Source organism: Rutilus rutilus (genome assembly GCF_951802725.1).
Source record: "Rutilus rutilus genome assembly, chromosome: 22".
Lineage (NCBI taxonomy): Eukaryota > Metazoa > Chordata > Actinopteri > Cypriniformes > Leuciscidae > Rutilus > Rutilus rutilus.
Window position 1 is genome coordinate 18581383 of NC_140227.1, and position 21456 is coordinate 18602838.

Below are 21456 nucleotides of genomic sequence, written 5' to 3' on the forward strand. Positions count from 1 at the left end.
CTATTCACCTGTAGTGTCTCGCCTTGAAGCAAATCTTATGTTGATTTAGGATTCTTATCCTATCTTACAAAATCTCATCTTATCTGTAGGAAATTGTAAACCCCTCCATTGAGTTTGGTAATCAATTCTCAGGTCTGTTACCAAGCAACCAACTATGCGCAAACAGCTGCTGTGAAGTAAAACGGAAAGACTCGGATAGACGGATAGAAATAACTGAGATTAAAATGGAGAAACAAAATAAGTGGTGCTTTTCATTAAGTAAAGTTTTGATAAGCTTGGTAGAAAAGGTAAAGCCTAATTCTTTTGTTTCATTGGAGTCTGTCATTATTTTGAGTTTTGTTGTCAAAGTGCAGCACATCATTTGGGTGTTCAGAGTCTTTCCACCATCAAACGTCGTTGTTCTTCATCTTCTATCATTAAATGTGACGTCATTCTCAGACAAGGCTATTATGTGATTTTTATAGTTGGCTTTCAAATACTTTTGAAGTTAGGACACCAGTGAGGTTGTCCTAAAGTAAAGACCATTTTTAGGATTTTTTGTGGAGTTATGCTTCTGTAATACCATTTTCCTATCTGTAGTTAAGGTAAGATTATGCACTTAAGAAATGTCATTTTGTAAGAGCTTTTGTTCTAAATGTGGTCCTAACTAAAATTGCCATGATTACCAAACAGATAAGATAGAATTCTAAAGTTAGGATCTTTCTGTAATGCGCCCCCTGGTGCCTGTTAAGTCCAGAATCAACTTTATACAGCCATAATATCCAAAACTGGGGTAAAATAAAGGGAAACATTAAATTCAGTACTTTAACATTCATTGATTGGATCAAACTAATTTCAGATTTTTTTATTTTAATTTTTTACATGAACCCTAAAATAGGGTCGGGCGATAAAACGGCATCGGTATTTATTGACAGTACACCATTGTCGGTAACGATATAAAAATGTTCGATATAGCGCTCTGTTTTCATTCAAATGTGTGCATCGCCCATAAATCTTAGGGGCCATTCACATGTTGCGTCTAAAAACGCGTGGAAAGTGCTGCTGTGCCGCTGTCTCCTTTCCAAAGCTCCCATGGTGTCTGTCGTTGCTATGCAACCATGAACTGCGCACTCCACATCATGTTGACTGAAGGTGCGTTCCATTTGAACGTGATTCGTAAGTGGACTGCAAAGTTGAAGATGGCGCGACCAGCACAACGTTGCCCAACATCAAATGGCAAACGTAATGAAAGCAGAACGAAAACTGCGCTACTCGTTATTTTGTGCTTCAAGCTCAGTTTGGACCAATGTCAGTGCAGCGCGAGCCGACCTTGATCAAGCGACACTGTTACTAGGGGTGTCAAAATTAATCGTTTCTACGATGCATCGCGATGCAGACGAGGACGATTCGGTATCGGTTCAGTAATAGACCATAACGATTATAATGTACGGACTTTTCTGACGTCATTTGTCGCGTAGGTGCATTGTGGCGGAAGCATACAATGGCAGAGGGAGGCGAGACGCGAGTGCGAGAATATTAAAAATGCTCCAACTACTTTAAAAGCCGACATCTGGGCAGGTTTCGGCTTTTAGGAACAACCTGGTAAGCACGACCTGCAGAAGACACGCGCTGTACTGTGCGCTCATGTCACACACAAATAGAATATGCAGGAGGTAGGCTAATACCAATAACTTCATAAACCACGTTAGCCGTTTTCACCCCAAGCTGTTAACGCCTGGCAGAGTCAGAGAGATGCGCGGATGAGCTCCAACGCCGAATCCGCAGCCAAAAATAAACAGTCCACCCGCCCCAATAATATTCTCTGATTTAAGTATCCGCACCCGATGGTCAAATTACAATTATTCTGTGTTGTTACGCGTGATTATAAATGGATGATCGTCACCTTCAACAGCGGACTCGGCGACGGTTGATGCGCGGATCTTTAATGGTAACATAATAGCCTACACTGATTAATGAGCGCTGCTTTTAAATGAACATTTTTGTAAAACAAAATTTATTTGACAGATTTTCCTTTTCTTAATGGCATAAACAAGCTTTACTCCCTTGAAACTTTAACTGGAATGTCACTGTTTCTGTCACTGCGACTTCCCAAGCGCACACACACGTGCGCACACATCACTTTTGAAGAGAAATTTAAAATTGAGGATGCGGTGCATCGCGATGCATTGTGATATCGAATTGAACTGAATCGATGACATGATAATCGTAATCGAACCGAACCGTGAGACCAGTGTAGGTTCACACCCCTAACTGTTACACAGCGCTAAGATCCAGTAAAGAAAGCATTTGAATTCACCACAGAAGTAATAACATTGCTGCGAGATCTAGTGAGAAACATTCAAATTTGTCCGTTATTAACGGATGTGGAAACCAGGAGAAACATTGTGCCTAGACCGCTAAAACTAATATAATATGTTGTTTGCCTTAATAATGTGGATAAATAACAAACAGTGGTTTAAATTCAAACTTTTCTACTTGTCTTCAAATAAAGTCAATAATTATCGATACCGAACGATATGAAACATTATATCGTGATAATTTTTTTTTAGCTATATCGCACAGCCCTACCCTAAAGATGCTATACGATTCTCATATTCCAAACAGAACTTTAGCGCATACAAAGGGCCTAGTCATTACATTCAGAACTGGAGAAACCCACTGCGATACAATTATAAACAGATTATTTGGGTGCATGTAAACACAGCTATTGACCAGAGAGAGGCCTTTACATTACATAAAAAAAAATTACAAATAAATTGTACTTAGGGAATATTAAAATCAGACAACACTGGGATGCACCAACAACACCACTCTGTAATATGTCATCTAAAAGTTGTACATTAACACATAGTTAAAGAGCTCTCCATTGACTTCCATTTACAAGCATACAAACACTGGAAACCGGAAACAAAAGCACATGAGAGGAAGTTTTGTCTTCCGCTGTGTATTTAGTTTAGTGAACTCTGACCTTAAAAGTTTGACTGTTATGTCCCTGTATTGCGTGTGTGTTTTTTTTGTTTCTCTGCCCGCTTCTCGTTTACTTTCACTTCTTAGGTACCCGTGATTGGTCCGGTAATCTGTCAATCATCATCAGCGCTGACGTCATCAATCCCATCTGTCGCCAATGGGAAAAGACCACCTCTGATAAAAGAGAACGCCAGACGTTTCTTCCCCCCCCACGCGGCTTTCTGTTGATATCTTGCACAAATTACCCTGCTGTTATTGCTGTAACCCTTTTGTTTATGTGTTGCTTGATTTTAGTGTATGTGTAAATTCTTCTTGTAGTCGTTTCTTTTGTTTTATGTAACTTGAGTATACAGTGTAGCCCAGTGGTTCTCAACATGGGTTAATGAGCTGATGAGTTGAATCAGGTGTGTTTGATTAGGGAGACAAATAAAATGTGCAGTGTTGGGGGTCCTTCAGGGGCAGGGTTGAGAACCACTGGTGTAGCCTACCACTGTATGTTACTAGTCCTGAAAGAGGAGGACAGGTAAGAACGTCACGTGACATTCACTGCAACACGTAGGGTTTTTTGAGTTGTCTAGTACACTAGGTTAGGGGCGAGTGCCACTCCATGTACTTTTGGTTTTGGGCAGTTAGTGAAGATTAGATAGGGCGTCATGGACGCTGAAGATCTTTGTTTTATTTATTTATTTTCTTTAGAGGTTATTTAAAAGTTAGACTTTGTTTGGTTTTGTTACGTTCTTTTCTTTGGCGCCATCCACGTCCCCTCTTCCTCTTTGTGAAATTGACCATCTTACAGAAATTCTGTATCCACTGTATATATTTATCTATATTCATCATGTGTGTGTCTTACTTCACTTTTGCCTATAACCTTGTTGTACTGAATAAAGGTGTTGGCTTTTTGCACAGTTACCTGGATTGGTGGGTCTTTGTACAACATAGATTATGTATGAACCCCTAGACTATATCGGGGTCGTAACATTGACCAATGGAGAATTTAAGCATCGCAGTGACCTTTCGATTGAATTAAAAAATTACAATAAGATCAATGCATGTTGCATTTAGAAAAAATATAATTTTTCATTTCATGCCGACTTTAACCAGGTTTTACAGCATGAAATGGCTCATATCCTAAATCGTGAGCTAGGAAGGGAACAGGGAGCAATTTCAGAAACTCAGAGACTACAATCAAGCTTTAATGAAATGCCATAATTTGCACAAAAAGAAAGACAAATATCACTTTGAAGTGCCATTGTCTTAGGGATGGGACGATTACCGGTTTCACTATAAACCACGATAAAATGTACTGACGGTTAGTAATATCGTTTAAAATTTAATTATCATTAAAACCGTGTTTGATTATCGCGATTTTAATAACTCACTATTAATCCTGTTCAGCCAGCAGAAATGTCTGATGCAGGCGTGCAGCGCGCAATGTTGTTGTTTTTTTATTCAAGAACGTCGGAAGGCAGTGACCGTGCTCGGGAGATTGTTTAGCCTTTTAAGAGGACCAATTCTGAGGTGTGGTCATATTTTGGCTTTAACAAAAGTCCTGAGGGAAACTTAATCGAGGATGGTCACCCTGTCTGCAGAACATGCACAAGAAAAAGTCGCTTCAATAGAAACACTTCAAATCTGCCGAGTCGTCTTGTGTGACCATCACCACAAGGCAAGTTAACTTTGACCTCAATACCAAAACTACGTCTGGGAAATAGTTGGGCATAAAATGTTGTTTTAAGTTGAACTATTTTGTATCACTCGAAATAAACGTGAAGCATCCGCAAAGAAAAGTTCGCAGCAAGTGACTTTGAGCCAAGACTATTAAGAGTGACATTTAATGGATAATAATGTATATCATTATATTACACAGATTTTTTTTTACGACATAATTGGGGACATTGAATTGAGATTAATGTTTTAAATCTTACCTGTTTATAAATCCATTATGTACAGCGTACAAAACAATCGTCCAAGACAAGATGATCACAACAATATTATCAAACTCTGTAAACAATAAATCAACTCTGATTTCATTTTCAATATAATTAAAAACGGAGTCGCAAGACGGCAAGTTGTATTTGAATGAAACGAGAGCGCGCGTCCGTTGTTACACAAGGATGTGCGCCGTTATAATGCGTTGCTATTGACGACGGTCATTATAAGGAAGGAAATGCCACAGAATAGAATCTTGCTTTAAAAAGTGCATAGAGCTGCTTGTTTTATTTGTTGTTAGTTGATTTTCAAATATAAAACTTGTTGAAATGTCTTCAGTGAGCATCAACTCTTTTTGAACACTTTCATCTCGTTTTAACAAAACCGTGATAATATTGATAATCATGATAATTTTGGTCACTATAATTGTGATATTAAATTTTCATACCGTCCCATCCCTACATTGTCTTCACACTACAAAATTTTTCCACCAGGTGTCCATACATGTAAAAGAATGCATTCAACGGTTAGAAGTTTCACTTCTTCAAGTCCGCCAAACATCCTTCCCCCACTTCCTCCAGTTGACAGCGCAGTTATGCATTGAGACATTATAGCTCGCTACACTGACCCATCTGATTCCCACTTCTCATAAATGCGATCTGAAAAACTGCCACCAAATCTGACACTCCACTGATGTAATTTCCCTGTGTTATCAGATGACATTTCAGTGTAAATCACCTTCACTGAGCTAATGATAATGATCCTATCAGCAGTCATGACTCTCAGTTTGCTTGGCTAAGTCATCCGTTTTCCCTTAGGGGTTTTCCACCTGTCTCACATGTTGAGAGATGGGAAACTCCTTAGTGGATGTGGTCAATTAACTTCAATGAAAATGGAGGGAGATCCACACATGGGATTGCTCCTGTCAAAGTCTAATAAGCTGATTTCATATTCTTTAAGCTGGGTTTCCAGAGTAAAAACCTTCCATCTTTACTAAAATAAAAAGAGAACGCTTTTGTGTAGTCAAGCTGGTCTGGTGTCTGTGGGACATGCAAGATCTTGTGGGTGGAGAGGTGAGATCTTTCTGATCTAAATAGAAAGCCTACAAAACACAAACTGTCACTTTAATCAGTGACTAGTAAAACATGGAAGGAAAAGAAGTAGAATACACAGAGCATGAGTAACGGTTTCCCTTACCACAAAACAAGGTCAAAATGTTTAAAAAAAAATGACCACGGCCATGACATTTGGTCATACCACAACAGTTTCTAATTCATGTCATGTTCCAACCTAAATGTATAACATAATCGTAGAATTTTACAAGTCTGTCAGCAGCAAGCACAATACCAAAAAAGAGTCACTACATTTCAAATTTAAGCTATGTATTTGCCAGTTTACCCACAGGTGAGGTTCAAGGGTTGGTTTACTACTGGAAAAAAAAAATTCAGCCATTTGTAACCATGTCAGCCACAGCCACTTTCATACATGAAGACCAAATGCAAAAATACCAGGTGTCTCTTCCACAACCTACTTTAAGCTACAGAATGTCATAGCAACCCTCACCAAAGCCACAATACGGATGTGTGAACACTCTGCCTAGGTGGGCTGATGCGACAAGCCTTTTTTTAACATGTCCAGAACAGCTGAGGAATGATTCAAACGCCTCTCATGATGATTATGAAATTTTGGTTGACGATTAATTGCGATACAAATATTTGTGGTTAACAGCTGTTAAAATCTCAACTTCTAAGTCAATTTCAGTGATTTACAAATCCTGGCCACACATTTCTTTATAAGTAACACAATCATGTATCTTTCCTCTTCCTGCCTGTTTATAACCACAAATCATGAGTGAGCAGAAAGCTCTTTATTTTTATTTTTTTTTATTTTTATTTTTTTTTTAACCTTTATTTAACTAGGAAAGTCACATTGAGGTTAAAACCTCTTTTACAAGTGAGACCTAGTCAAGACAGGGTCAGATAGCAGGATTAAACAGATAACAAACCACAGACAAAACCAACGTCATCAATAAATACAACCAAGAATACAGCAGCATAAACATTTAGGTATTACCTTATACCCTAAATAATACTGTTCACAGAAACAGCATTGATAAAATCATATTAATGATGAATTTAAGTGGAAGTAGAATTATCAAAACATCTGCACTTAGCAATGACCAATTTTTTTATTCTATGTTTAAAATCATTTAAAGAGATGAGGGATTGTAGTTTAAGTTTAGTCTGCACGTCATTCCAGGACCAGGGGCCATAATAGAACAGGCTTAGCTTTCCAGCCTCTGTTCTAATAGTCGGCACTTTAAACTGCAACCAGTTATGTGACCTGAGATTGTAGGAGCTTTGAAATGATAAAAATTTCCTATATAAATATTTTGGAAGTTTTCCTAAAATAACTTTATAAATTAAAATATACCATGGCACACACAGGAGTTAACAGAAGATCTGAAAAAAGATTGATCTATAATAGCTGCTCAGCAGTCAAAGGACTCAATTATAATAAACTATAATGGACAGTCGTTTTTTGTTTGAAGATGAATGTCAATCCAATACATGCAATTAACAGATCGCATAAGGGGAACCAATTTCAGACCACAGCCTTCAATGAGGGTGAATCACATGACTTCCTTGTTTAAGAGGTTGTAAAGGACACAAAGCAATGCGTCACAAGCTTCGTTTTGCAGAAAAATGTAATTGCCTTCAGCCTTTCTGACAGATTGTGTTTTCTGATCTTTCCAAAGTGCTTGTGTAAACAAGCTAACATGTCTCTTGACATGTACATACCCTAATCCCTTTGGTGACATTGTTGAAGAGCAAGTTGAAGTAGACTTCATTGGCCTAAATCTGACCTGATTGTGTTTATAGGCCTATACAAAAAGCAAGTGAGAAGCTAAATGGAATAAATTGGAAACCACTGAATGTTCAACACTTTAATAGTGACACTGCGGGAAATTATGAAACTGAAAAAAAAAAAGCCACTCAAGAGGGAGGAAAATTTAAGATTAATTCAAACATAGTTACATAATTGCAAGATATGATAACTTTAAGGTCACTAGCATTTCTTTTTGAACCATAAACTGATCTTTCTTGTTCAATTTTAGAAATAAGATTCAGGGCATGTTGATGCAACAGAGAAACCTTTGTCCTATTGCTCAGAGGGCATGGCCTAGACAAATGATAGAACACAGCTAGGATAATGTACAGCGGCCAAGAAGTGCATAACAAATAACAAATCAGATTATAAACACAATGGCTAAAAACAAAACAACAACTCAGAAAACACAACGACAATTCCGAAAACAAAATCGCAAGTCAGGCAAAACGGAAAAGGTAGGTATATTTTAAGAATTAAACGCTTACCACTGATTAAGGAAAAATCTGTCAATCAAGACATGCAGAAAGTACAGCAGTACTTTTTTTTTTTTTTTTTTTAAATAAAGTGCCTAAGGTTAACAGACCTACAATACTACTAAATAAAACAACCCGATTTGAGAAATGGGATTACACTACAATGCACAGGACAAAGGTGACACCAGAATAGAAATATTCATAATTCTGAAGCTGTACAGAATAATGTTAGACACATGCTTGCATGCTCTGTCACGGACTACATTATTTAAAATAATGTAGGCCCTTTTTTACTGGTAAAATCAGACATTTGGCATTATCAGGACCCGCAAATATTCCCCCACTGTATTATTATACATAATATTCAACATTACAGTAGTTAGGCTGTGTAATGTAGTAATGTCACTGAAATTCTAACATTTCTTTTTCTTTTCTCACACACAGTACACTCGCGCTCTCCCGACTCCCGGTGCTCACTATGTCCTGTCTCTGCCTCTATTAATGCACTTACATGATAAGAATAAACCATCTAAAATGCTTTGAATCATTATAGTGCTAAAACTAAAAAAGTGATTTAAATGTTGTTTGTTTTTTCACTTCGAGGAGTGCCGCTCCAGCGCGTTTGCATGTCAAAATGACTATTCCAACACTTTAAAGGGTTCGCAAATCCCAAAATTTTTATTTGGTTTTCATTTACTCACTCTCATGTTGTTCTCGTGCATCACACACATACATATGAACGTCCGTGTTTACTATGAGCGTTGCAAATATGTTCATCATATTAAGAGCTCGTCTCTTCAGAAGACTTGGATTAACTGCTTGATTTATTATTTTTATGATGCCTTTATGAACTTTTTTCTGGATCTTTTAAGTTTTGGGGGAAGAGACTTTAAATAGAGGGACACAAATCCAGAAATCTCTCAGGTTTCACAAAAAAAACATTCATTTGTGTTTAGAAGAGGAACGAAAACCTTATAGGTTTAAAGCGACGTGAGGGTGAGTACATGACAGATTTTAAATTTTAGCGTGAACTATACCTTATAAATACAGTAAGCTACAGTAAGTCTTGGATTAAAAAAAACTCTATAAACCTTTTGCGGCAGAGAAACAAGCATCTAGCCATCTTTAGAATTTTGTGTTTGAACTTCCATCTTGAGTACTGTCATTTATATGGCATCGCTGTCAAAGAGTAATTAGCTGGTGAAGTGGATTTACTTAGTGTAGAGTTAACGAAAGTTATCATGAGCATTGTAATGTTTGAAGCACGTCATAATTTTAGACTGGGAAAAATTTTAAACGAGCAGTTCAACAAATCAAAAAAGATGAATGAACGAGTGGTTCATTCATAAATCCACAAGATCTTACTTGCTGAAAAGGGGCGAGGCTACATAAGGTCTATATGGCTACTAGGGATGCACGATATTGCATTTTGGCCGATATTCGATATGCCGATATTTTCAAACTAAATTTGTCCGATACCGATATATATACACATTTTCCCCCTGATATATTTACACTTTAATTTTACTGAAGAGAAATCCAAGTCTCTCGCCTGTACTACCTTTACCGTATTACACTCATGTGTTGTAGATAAGGCAATACACAAGACAAACAAAACAACATTTGATTCTACCATAAATGTATAATTTTACAAATGTAGACAGACATTCACCCCTGAAAAATAGGCAAATTATTTCACTTGGAGAATAAATGATATGCCAGTGCCACATTTTATTTAAGTTCAGACTTCAAACTTCAGTCCTTAGGAGTAAAAAAAAAAAAAAAAGGAATAAAAAAAAAAAAAGTACATCTTCTACTTGAACAGGTCTACCAAATGCTCCCCCGTTTTCGGTGCTGATGCAGTGGCGACCCGTTCATGTAACATGTAAGGGTGGCGCTGCCAATAAAGCGACTAAAAGCTGTCACAATGAACCGCAAAAGTAATGATTATGAATATGTCAAATATTGCAAGGAGACATTTTAATTGTTTATTAATGAACAAGTGTTTTCTGTGTCGGCTGCAAAGATGAAGTTGACGATGACTCGCGATCTTCGCAGTAGTGAACGCGCCAGAGAGAAATGCACATTTCTGATATAGTTTTCTTTCGTTTTGAATTGTTCTGTTTAAAAATATGATTTCAAGCGTTCTGTAGATAATAGATACAGTGAGGAAAATAAGTATTTGAACACCCTGCTATTTTGCAAGTTCTCCTACTTGGAAATCATGGAGGGGTCTGAAATTGTCATCGTAGGTGCATGTCCACTGTGAGAGACATAATCTAAAAAAAAAAATCCAGAAATCACAATATATGATTTTTTAACTATTTATTTGTATGATACAGCTGCAAATAAGTATTTGAACACCTGTCTATCAGCTAGAATTCTGACCCTCAAAGACCTGTTAGTCTGCCTTTAAAATGTCCACCTCCACTCTATTTATTATCCTAAATTAGATGCACCTGTTTGAGGTCGTTAGCTGCATAAAGACACCTGTCCACCCCATACAATCAGTAAGAATCCAACTACTAACATGGCCAAGACCAAAGAGCTGTCCAAAGACACTAGAGACAAAATTGTACACCTCCACAAGGCTGGAAAGGGCTACGGGGAAATTGCCAAGCAGCTTGGTGAAAAAAGGTTCACCGTTGGAGCAATCATTAGAAAATGGAAGAAGCTAAACATGACTGTCAATCTCCCTCGGACTGGGGCTCCATGCAAGATCTCACCTCGTGGGGTCTCAATGATCCTAAGAAAGGTGAGAAATCAGCCCAGAACTACACGGGAGGAGCTGGTCAATGACCTGAAAAGAGCTGGGACCACCGTTTCCAAGGTTACTGTTGGTAATACACTAAGACGTCATGGTTTGAAATCATGCATGGCACGGAAGCTTCCCCTGCTTAAACCAGCACATGTCAATGACCATTTGGATGATCCAGAGGAGTCATGGGAGAAAGTCATGTGGTCAGATGAGACCAAAATAGAACTTTTTGGTCATAATTCCACTAAACGTGTTTGGAGGAAGAAGAATGATGAGTACCATCCCAAGAACACCATCCCTACTGTGAAGCATGGGGGTGGTAGCATCATGCTTTGGGGGTGTTTTTCTGCACATGGGACAGGGCGACTGCACTGTATTAAGGAGAGGATGACCGGGGCCATGTATTGCGAGATTTTGGGGAACAACCTCCTTCCCTCAGTTAGAGCATTGAAGATGGGTCGAGGCTGGGTCTTCCAACATGACAATGACCCGAAGCACACAGCCAGGATAACCAAGGAGTGGCTCTGTAAGAAGCATATCAAGGTTCTGGCGTGGCCTAGCCAGTCCCCAGACCTAAACCCAATAGAGAATCTTTGGAGGGAGCTCAAACTCCGTGTTTCTCAGCGACAGCCCAGAAACCTGACTGATCTAGAGAAGATCTGTGTGGAGGAGTGGGCCAAAATCCCTCCTGCAGTGTGTGCAAACCTGGTCAAAAACTACAGGAAATGTTTGACCTCTGTAATTGCAAACAAAGGCTACTGTACCAAATATTAACATTGATTTTCTCAGGTGTTCAAATACTTATTTGCAGCTGTATCATACAAATAAATAGTTAAAAAATCATACATTGTGATTTCTGGATTTTTTTTTTTTAGATTATGTCTCTCACAGTGGACATGCACCTACGATGACAATTTCAGACCCCTCCATGATTTCTAAGTGGGAGAACTTGCAAAATAGCAGGGTGTTCAAATACTTATTTTCCTCACTGTATATTTCTCAGGTCTGTGAGGCAAGTAGGCTATGCTGAGTTTCGTTTCATTTATGAGACTAGGTCTCATATAGGTCTTTAACTGAGGTGCTGTCCATTTCTTCTGATCATCCTTGAGATGGTTCTACACCTTCATTTGAGTCCAGCTGTGTTTGATTATACTGATTGAACTTGATTAGGAAAGCCACACACCTGTCTATATAAGACCTTACAGCTCACAGTGCATGTCAGACCAAATGAGAATCATGAGGTCAAAGGAACTGCCTGAAGAGCTCAGAGACAGAATTGTGGCAAGGCACAGATCTGGCCAAGGTTACAAAAAAATTCTGCTGCACTTAAGGTTCCTAAGAGCACAGTGGCCTCCATAATCCTTAAATGGAAGACGTTTGGGACGACCAGAACCCTTCCTAGAGCTGGCCGTCCGGCCAAACTGAGCTATCGGGGGAGAAGAGCCTTGGTGAGAGAGGTAAAGAAGAACCCAAAGATCACTGTGGCTGAGCTCCAGAGATGCAGTCGGGAGATGGGAGAAAGTTGTAGTAAGTCAACCATCACTGCAGCCATCCACCAGTCGGGGCTTTATGGCAGAGTGGCCCGACGGAAGCCTCTCCTCAGTGCAAGACACATGAAAGCACACCTGAAGGACTCCAAGATGGTGATAAATAAGATTCTCTGGTCTGATGAGACCAAGATAGAACTTTTTGGCCTTAATTCTAAGCGGTATGTGTGGAGAAAACCAGGCACTGCTCATCACCTGTCCAATACAGTCTCAACAGTGAAGCATGGTGGTGGCAGCATCATGCTGTGGGGGTGTTTTTCAGCTGCAGGGACAGGACGACTGGTTGCAATCGAGGGAAAGATGAATGCGGCCAAGTACAGGGATATCCTGGACGAAAACCTTCTCCAGAGTGCTCTGGACCTCAGACTGGGCCGAAGGTTCACCTTCCAACAAGACAATGACCCTAAGCACACAGCTAAAATAACGAAGGAGTGGCTTCACAACAACTCCGTGACTGTTCTTGAATGGCCCAGCCAGAGCCCTGACTTAAACCCAATTGAGCATCTCTGGAGAGACCTGAAAATGGCTGTCCACCAACGTTTACCATCCAACCTGACAGAACTGGAGAGGATCTGCAAGGAGGAAAAAAATGAACTTAAATGATTTTAGCAAATGGCTGCAATATAACAAAGAGTGAAAAATTTAAGGGGGTCTGAATACTTTCCGTACCCACTGTAGGTAGCGTTAGGCATGATGAGTCAAGTTTGAGGTTGCACGTCACCTTTTCACAGACACACTTTAATCTCTAGAAATGTTCCCACATTTTGGATTTAGTTGTTTAGTCAACTATTAGGGGGCAGCCATAATGAAATGCTTTATATTTTTTACTTGAGATTAACAATTTGTGGCCTAATGGTAGGGCTGGGCGAAGAGCCGTAGTTAACTGACAAGCTGAGCCATATCGCATTAATAATCGCTGCCGATAACCCATCATTTCACCAACAAATGGAAGTTTTATCAGAAAACTAATCAGCAATCACTGGAAACAGCGTTGAAAACAAACACAATAAAAGCGGCCGTTTGCTAGCTTTTTTTGTTTGTTTGTTTGTTTAGCAGCTACTTGAATATTTAAAACCCAAGCATCGATGTTTTACCACAGGTTTACAATAAAAAGTGATACATTGATCATAATGAATTAATTTATGTAAAAATTGCACATTAGTCACTCAGAAATAAATTACCGTTAGGTCTATTTCACAAAAGAAAGAGGACACACTTACTTTTTCAGTCGCGTCTGTTTCTTTATCTGGTAACTTAGTTACAGGACATTACATCGCATTTCGAAAAAATTATAATTTCTACAAATATATGCCATACGACCTGAGGAGCTTTAGCACTCTCTCGACTCCCATACAGATATTTTCAGTCAGAGAAACAGAGGAAGCTCCCGAAAAAAAAAGTTACTTTATTTTTTATAGTCCGGTTTAAAGAGACGAGACGTAGGCTGTGAAAAACATGACTGTGATAGCCTTTAAGATTGGTCTGATTTCTTCAAGCGTTCGCTATGTTTTTTTTTTACTATGCGTATCTTCAAGCGTTTACTATGTTTACTATGGTAACGGCTAGCGCGCATAGTCTTTTGCATCACAAACAGAAGGCATTCAAACATGAACGCGATTTAAATTATTTTATTTTTAAGTCTTTAATGCTGACAGAATCATCCGGCGCTGCCGTCTCCCAACGGTAAACTCTTCCTCTGTTGGTAACCACTCCTCTAGCCCGAGCTGGCCCTTTTTGGCCCAAGGTATTCGACGGGCCAGAAATCCTGGCCGTTGGCCCCGAGTAAGCCCCGATCAAGCCCCGGAAGTGACAGTGGAAACGCGACTGGCCCTGGCACGCACTAGCACGGCCCGGCCCTGGCCCGACAGTGGAAACGCGGCTAATCTCACGCGTAAATCGCCCAGCCCTACCTAATGGTTAGAGACTTGTACCCCAAAGGTTGCACGGTTTGCAGTCTACTCACAGCTCCTAATGTGTGTGTACTAACTTGGATGGGTTAAATGCAGAGAACAAATTATGAGTTACCATACTTGGTCTTCACATCATATAAAATTTTGTCTAAGCTAGCTATAATCTATTCTACAGACTAGGTCTAACATCCATGCAGAATTTCCTTCAAAATCAGGCACACATCCCAAATCAGGCTGACACAGGATGGACTTTGGGTTAACTCATATAAATGTTTGATCTTTTTTTTTAATACTAATAATAAAACAAATCTGGTAGGATCTCAGGGCATACTGCACCTGTTGTCTTTAGTGTTTGGGTGTTCTTCACAAATACCGCTCACTTAAACCAAAGGCTGCTTTGATATTACAGGGTTTTTCCTACATTGAAAATTTTTGGGCGGCCGCCAAAACGATTTTTTGTCCCGCCAAAGCCTTATTTGATCAGTAATTGGGTTTTGCGAGTGAAGCAGGCTACTGACGGAGTGATGGAGAGAACGATCACAGCACCCCACCCCCGCGCGCGCACTCTCCGTCTTCAGTTCTGTCTTTGCTCTCTCCCTCGCATCAAAATCAACTGATCCTAAAGGTCGGAAGACCGAATCCATGTTTCACGTGGTGCATTCGGAGAATATTTTTGCTGAATTAGCGCTGGGTGTGAATTGCAGTCAAAAAAAGTTGCCTTATCTTCTCTTACAGCTTGTGACAAGCATTCCGCACATGCAGCTGACATAACTTTAAAATAAACGCAAAAAAAAAAAAAAATCTATCCAGTTTGAAGTGGTTTTTTAGGGGTGTGCGATATGACGATTTTTGATCGTGGACGATTAAAATGTCTCCACGATCTGCTTTTGAAGAAATATCGTAGAATCGTGCATTATATCTGTTCTGGCGCCTCCCAACATACTAAACAACGCGCCATATGTTCACATAAATGTTAACACAGCGGAACGGGACACTGCAGTTCATAACTTGCATGTGCTTTAATGCCTTGTCGGTTAAACATTTAATTCGTGTGCTGATGCGCTGTTCTGACGTGTGCTGTGAAGCTCACATGCACTAAAAGCCTGTCTACCAGCGCCTGGATACTGGACTAAGTTATCTTTCGAGTCTTATTGTGCTTATACTGTTAAATACACACAAGGTTTATATAAACAAAGTCGGTTATGTCTAAAGTGAAAGCAAACTTGAGAAAATTGAGAGAAAATCTGCTTGTCAAATGCGTGTATATTAGACGCGTCGCGCGCAACTCTTAAAGAGACAGTAGTTATAGTAAACACGCTGCCACTTGTCCTTAAACGGATAGTTCACCCAAAAATAAAAATGATCTCATCATTAATGCACTCTAATGTTGTTCGTTCCAATCCTCTATTAATTTCCTTCTAATATTTTCTAATATTTTTCTAATATTAATATTTTGAAGAATGTGGCTATCCAAACAGTAGCTGATCCCCATTGACTTTCATAGGAGATACTATGGAAGTCACTGGGGTACATCAACTGTTTGGTTACCAACAATCTTCCAAATAACTTTTATTTTCAACAGAAGAAAGAAACTTATTCGAGTTTAAAACAACTTGAGAGAGTAAATTATGATAATTCGAATTTTTAGGAGAACTATCCCTAATAAGACAACAAAATGCAAAGAGAAAATCACTCACTGCTCTTCACTGATAACTTTAGCTTTAATGAGTATCAATGTATAATTTATACAGTTAAGTCTATGTTTTGTTTTATTTTCATATTTGTTCATTTAATTACTTTCTTTTCTTTAAGAAAAAAAATCACAAACTGTTTCTTTGTATTTATTTTAAATTTAACATTTATTGTCAATATTGGGCTTGCGGATCATGTGGGTACTAGAGTACTCTTTGCTGTGTGTGGATGACCATGTCGGTCAGCCACCACCGAAGACCAATTTTGACCCAGGAAAAACCCTGTATTACTAACAATTGTGTTTAAAAACAGCATGCACACTATCCCTGAAATAATTTATAGCCTATCTCATCAAAACCACAAACAAACTGCAAATCATAATTTTACTATTCTGAAACAGGCAACATAACACAACGAAAGCTACTTTCTGAATCTGAGCTATCGATATTCGACAGTGATATTATATCAATCTGATTAAGAGAGACAGTTATAGGAGATCCTCAAATGAACCTCAGACTGTTACTGATCCCACGGACAGGAAAAATAAAAGCACCTGAGATCAGGCACCATGTGGCATTTAATCCTCAGCTTAATCAGCAAAATATATCAGAGGTTGCACCCTAGGCTTGTATGTATGATGCAGGGATCAAAGAGGAATACAATTTGTTGAAGAAAAACATCAGAAGTGATTTGTTCTGTTTATCTCTGAAAAATCTTGGAACTCCATGTCAGTCAGTTCACTTAAGATGTGTTGGTATTTGCACACAACATGCTAATAAACACATAGAATGGGTTTAGCATAAAAAAAAAAGAATAAAAAAGAAGCATGTTGAAAGGCTTTTGTTGCAAACATGTCTCCCGACAGAACATCGAAAGAATTTTGCCTTTAGAACAGAAGTGCAACTGGCTTTGAAAGCAGACTTTATAGATACTTCACAAGTTTAAACCTGCACATTCATGAATTAAACATCACAGTGAGTCCTCAAAGCGAATTATTCCTTGGCTTGAAAACAAGACCGTTCTTTTCTTCCTCGTGTATCAAATTACACAAAATGATGATACCTGTGGATCAAGCTGAACATTTAGGTATTTGACATCAGGAATTGCTTTCATTTTCAGGTAAACTGGGTCACAAGCACGAGTGCAGAAAAAAAAAAAAGCCAATTTCTCAAACACAAGGAAATGCACTGTTAACAAAATTGTGCTCAGTAGTGGACTGGACAGCTCCTCGGGTCAAACTTATTTTACTAATAGGCAAGTCAGCTATGACTCAATTTTCCCCAAACATACAGTTCAAAAGCAACCTGACACACAAACACTAAATTCACAATGAAGGGTGAATATCTGTGACTGTGTCCATAACTCAGATCATAAACTCCAAACTCCACGCTCCAAACTGCCATCAGCAGCAATCTCATGCTTCACAGTCCCCCACTCTTTTCCTGCCTCCCACAAGTATGCAATGGTCCTTTGCAGCTACAAATAGCCAGGCCGTGTGTGGTGATGAATGTGGGGCTGAGCCAGATCTGTCACCGGAGAGCACAGAGATCATTCAGCACGATGACAGAAAGCCAGCCAGGGTGCTGACATCATCAGTGGCCCTGGAAGATCAACAGGGCTTTCCTTCAACATATAATCACCCTATCCCACCAAGCTGAAGCAAAAAGCAAATGCTGGATCTTACTTTGTGATTATGATCACAGCAACATTTTGGGGAGGCATAAAAAAAAAAAAAAAAAGACCTCAGCCAAATAAATGTTAGAAAGGGGTGAATGAACACCTCCACATTTCTACTCTGCTGCTATAGCAGCACAGACAGTGAGTGGGAAGAGGCCAACCACAGAAGTGGATTGTTTTAACCTTTGAGGCATACATTTTTGCCCGAAGTCTTGTTGACTGCCTTTTAACTCAAAAACGAATGGGTCTAAGTAGGGCTGTTGTGATTAATCATAATTAATTTTCGATTTGAAAACAAGATAATCGAGGTAAAACATACTAGCGTACCTTCCTTTTATTCACAGCGACGTGCTTTCATTCCTCCCTAAAAGCCCAAACTTAACATCCAAATCAGCCAAATTAGCGAGTGTTGTAAAACGCCTACTGTTGCTAAACTGCGGGACGTGTTTGATATTAAGCACTGTTATTAGCGCATTAAGCCGCAAAAGAGACTGTTCACCCTTCTTTCTGTGCCCAGAGCCAAACGTGGATAAGCAAGTAAGTACACACAAAAAAGTCAAAATGCCTTTTTGGAGAGTATTCATGTAAACACAGTGGGTCCTATGTCTTAAGTAAACATACACAGCAAACACGTGTACCAGTATATTGGATCCGTGCATTAGCTCTTAAAGTGACAGATGCCTAATAAACCTGCTGCAGTCTGTCATTAATGATAAACAACAAATGACAAAGGACAATCACTCACTGATCATGACTGAATAACTTGAGTAGCTTTAATAAGGATTAATCTAGGCCTATATTTAAAGTGTACAGTAAGACTTATTTTAATTATGAATTGATTGATTTTTTTCATTTTGATCTTCAATATATTATGCCACTATTAGTACCCTACATCTTCCTGAAAAACTTTATTTAATTTGTATTTTTTTAATTATATTTATTTGTCCATTTTGTTTGTAATTATTTTAAGGGCCCTTTTCTTATATCAGTTATCCTATTTAATTAGTTTTTGCTGAAATATTGATTATTGTGAACTTTCACTGATATTTTAAATTACTAATTTTGTGAAATAAGACTTTTATCACCCACTAATAATCATGTTAAATAATCATGATTTCAATATTGACCAAAAAAAGAATCATGATTATGACTTTTGCTATAATCGAGCAGCCCTAGGTCTAAGTACAAATAAAATACAAAATACAATCACTTTGAAAGAAGCAGCAGTCATCACAGTTCTACTGTTAAGACTTCACATAAGACTAATATAATGGAAATATGGAAGTATGTTTTATCATGATGTGAGGTTGTGGTGAGCTGAAATCAAGGGTAAGGTAACAACAATACAGAGCTATAGCTACAATTAGAGATGGGCCATGTATTAAAGCAAAATACTTTTTGTGTAATGATATAGGCTAAGGCTACTGTGCATTGTTAAAACAACTTTTGAATTTGATGTTGATTTTATAATTAACAGCCATAACTGTTTAAACATAATTTATGTTAATGAATTAATTGAATTTAAGTGACATTAATGAGATAACACACTGTGTTTTTGAATTATTACAAAAAATGCACACAAAAAGGTAAAATATAGGCTATCCCTGAAAATCTATTCCAAGGTGGGAAATATTGACCCTTAATAAATAAATAAAAATGTCTGCTAAATAATTTTTTCATTTTAATATGCATGTAAATATATGTAAACATGTAAATATATATATGTGTATGTATGTATGTATGTATGTATGTGTGGGTGTGTGTGGGTGTGTAATTTTGCCTACATTTTATCGGACTGTAGGCAATGGGATGAAAAAGTGGAAAGGACCTCTCAGGTTGCCCAAAGCATTACAGGACCATATTTCAGAGCACTGACCACAAGGCTACGGCTCCAACCTGACAATTTTAACCACATGCCCAAACACATGTACCCTAAATGATACCTGATAAGTTTTAGTATGCAAGCAGTTAGGTTACTACTAGGAGAACATGTGGGACTAAATAACTCAATCTAAGTCAACCAAACACAGGTCACCACTACAAACAACCGAAAAAATAAACACACAAAAAAAAAAATGTCACCTGCCAACTTCATCAACATACTACTGCGTGAACTGACACACCCATTCCACAATCAACAGACCAAAACCAGATCCACCTTCCTGTTTTTGCGTAACTAGGAGTGGATTTGCGTCAATCTAAATGAAATAAATACTCAACAAATACATTCTCTGCCCTCTCCTCCAAGCCATTCTGCCCAATACAGTCGTTAATATCAAAGGCCAGCTGGAACAGGAACCTGCCACCTGGTTCTTAATAAAACAGATGGCTTTCTAATTTCCATTGTGCTCTTAAAATGAATGATTAACTAAATCCCAAATCACTGTGTACCCTGGAAGAACACCTGTAGAAAGCTTACCTGATTACTTTTAAATCCCTTAAACATAACACACAAAGACAAACACTCCAAATGAAGAATAAAACACTGGTTTTAGGTTTAATGAACACGAGAGAGTGGACAGATGGTGTTTTAAACAGCTAAAGAATAATTCTGACGTGTGTTTTACTTATTAAAAAGCAGCCAAAAAAACTATAAACCCCTAAACATGTTCATAAGGTTAAACAGCAGATTTATAAACGTCTCAATCTTACCTTTAAAGCATACTTTTCCCCACTCCTCTTGTGAAAGATCTCCAGAACCCTGCCATTGATGCCCAGTCCCAGGACCTGACTTGTGACCTTGTAGTCGTCGATTATGGCATTTTTCTTAATCTGAAGTGAGGCTTTACCCAACATGAATTGGGCTGGATTCTGTTGTTGCTGCTGTTGCTGGTTTGGAAACTTCGGCGGACTGTTGGCGTTAGTCAACATTTCCCACCTCTTTTCTTCCTTTACTTAAACAACTAACGTTAGCTACTTCTCCCGAACTTCAGTCCTTCTTTGGCAACACCCAAGGCGAAGATTTGCCTCAGAGAGCTCGACTCCAGGAACATAAACTATGTTTAAAAGCAAAAAAACTGACACAAACCCTCTGACGCGCCGTTATTTCGGTTTCTTGGTGACTAACGTTAGCTAAGCTAGCTAATATCCATGTCGTTGGTCAACCCACCAATTCAGGGCTCAGATAGTTAAAAGGCGACTTACATAAACTCACTTCAAGGTTAAAAGACTTCGAAATGTCACCGGCTATTTGAAAGAGCCGCCGAACGAATTAAAAACACAAATGTAGAGTTAAAAAGTCGGTAATAACATGCGCTCTAACACTAGTCTTCTGCGAGAAGCGCACTGGCCTTTCGCGACTTTCGGCCAGCCAGCGTCTTACTGCTCTGACGTCATGGCGGAGTTCGGAATGCCTGATTTCTTAAAGGAGCCACCACCGTCTGAAAATGCCGGTACACTGGAAGTGCATTTTAAATATGAAATTATAATATATGTGAAATTGTGAATATTAAATATTAAACTATCGACTATAAATATATGCTCTGTCCTGCACTGATGCAATTGCGCGCGATGTTGCTATAGTAGGCTATGCCTTTGTTGACAGCATTCGAATGAAGTTTGTCATGAATAAATGTTAAAAGATTATGTAAGGACATAAAATAATATAGCCC

At 38.6% G+C, this 21456-nt stretch overlaps 1 protein-coding gene and 1 long non-coding RNA gene across 2 annotated transcripts in view; one reads left to right on the plus strand and one right to left on the minus strand.

Annotated features, from left to right (window-relative positions):
- mapkapk2a (MAPK activated protein kinase 2a) overlaps window positions 1-21182 on the minus strand; it is a 43067-nt gene extending 21885 nt beyond the window's left edge. The window contains exon 1 of the mRNA XM_084395286.1: window positions 20498-21182. Within this exon, the coding sequence (XP_084251412.1) occupies window positions 20498-20716 (219 nt within the window). The 5' untranslated portion in view covers window positions 20717-21182. The remainder of the gene's footprint in view (window positions 1-20497) is intronic.
- On the plus strand, window positions 540-6054 carry LOC311281922. Its single transcript, XR_014625863.1, has 3 exons — window positions 540-1335; window positions 2262-3329; window positions 3451-6054. It is a non-coding gene; the product is annotated as an uncharacterized lncRNA (long non-coding RNA).
- Window positions 21183-21456: the final 274 nt, after the last annotated feature.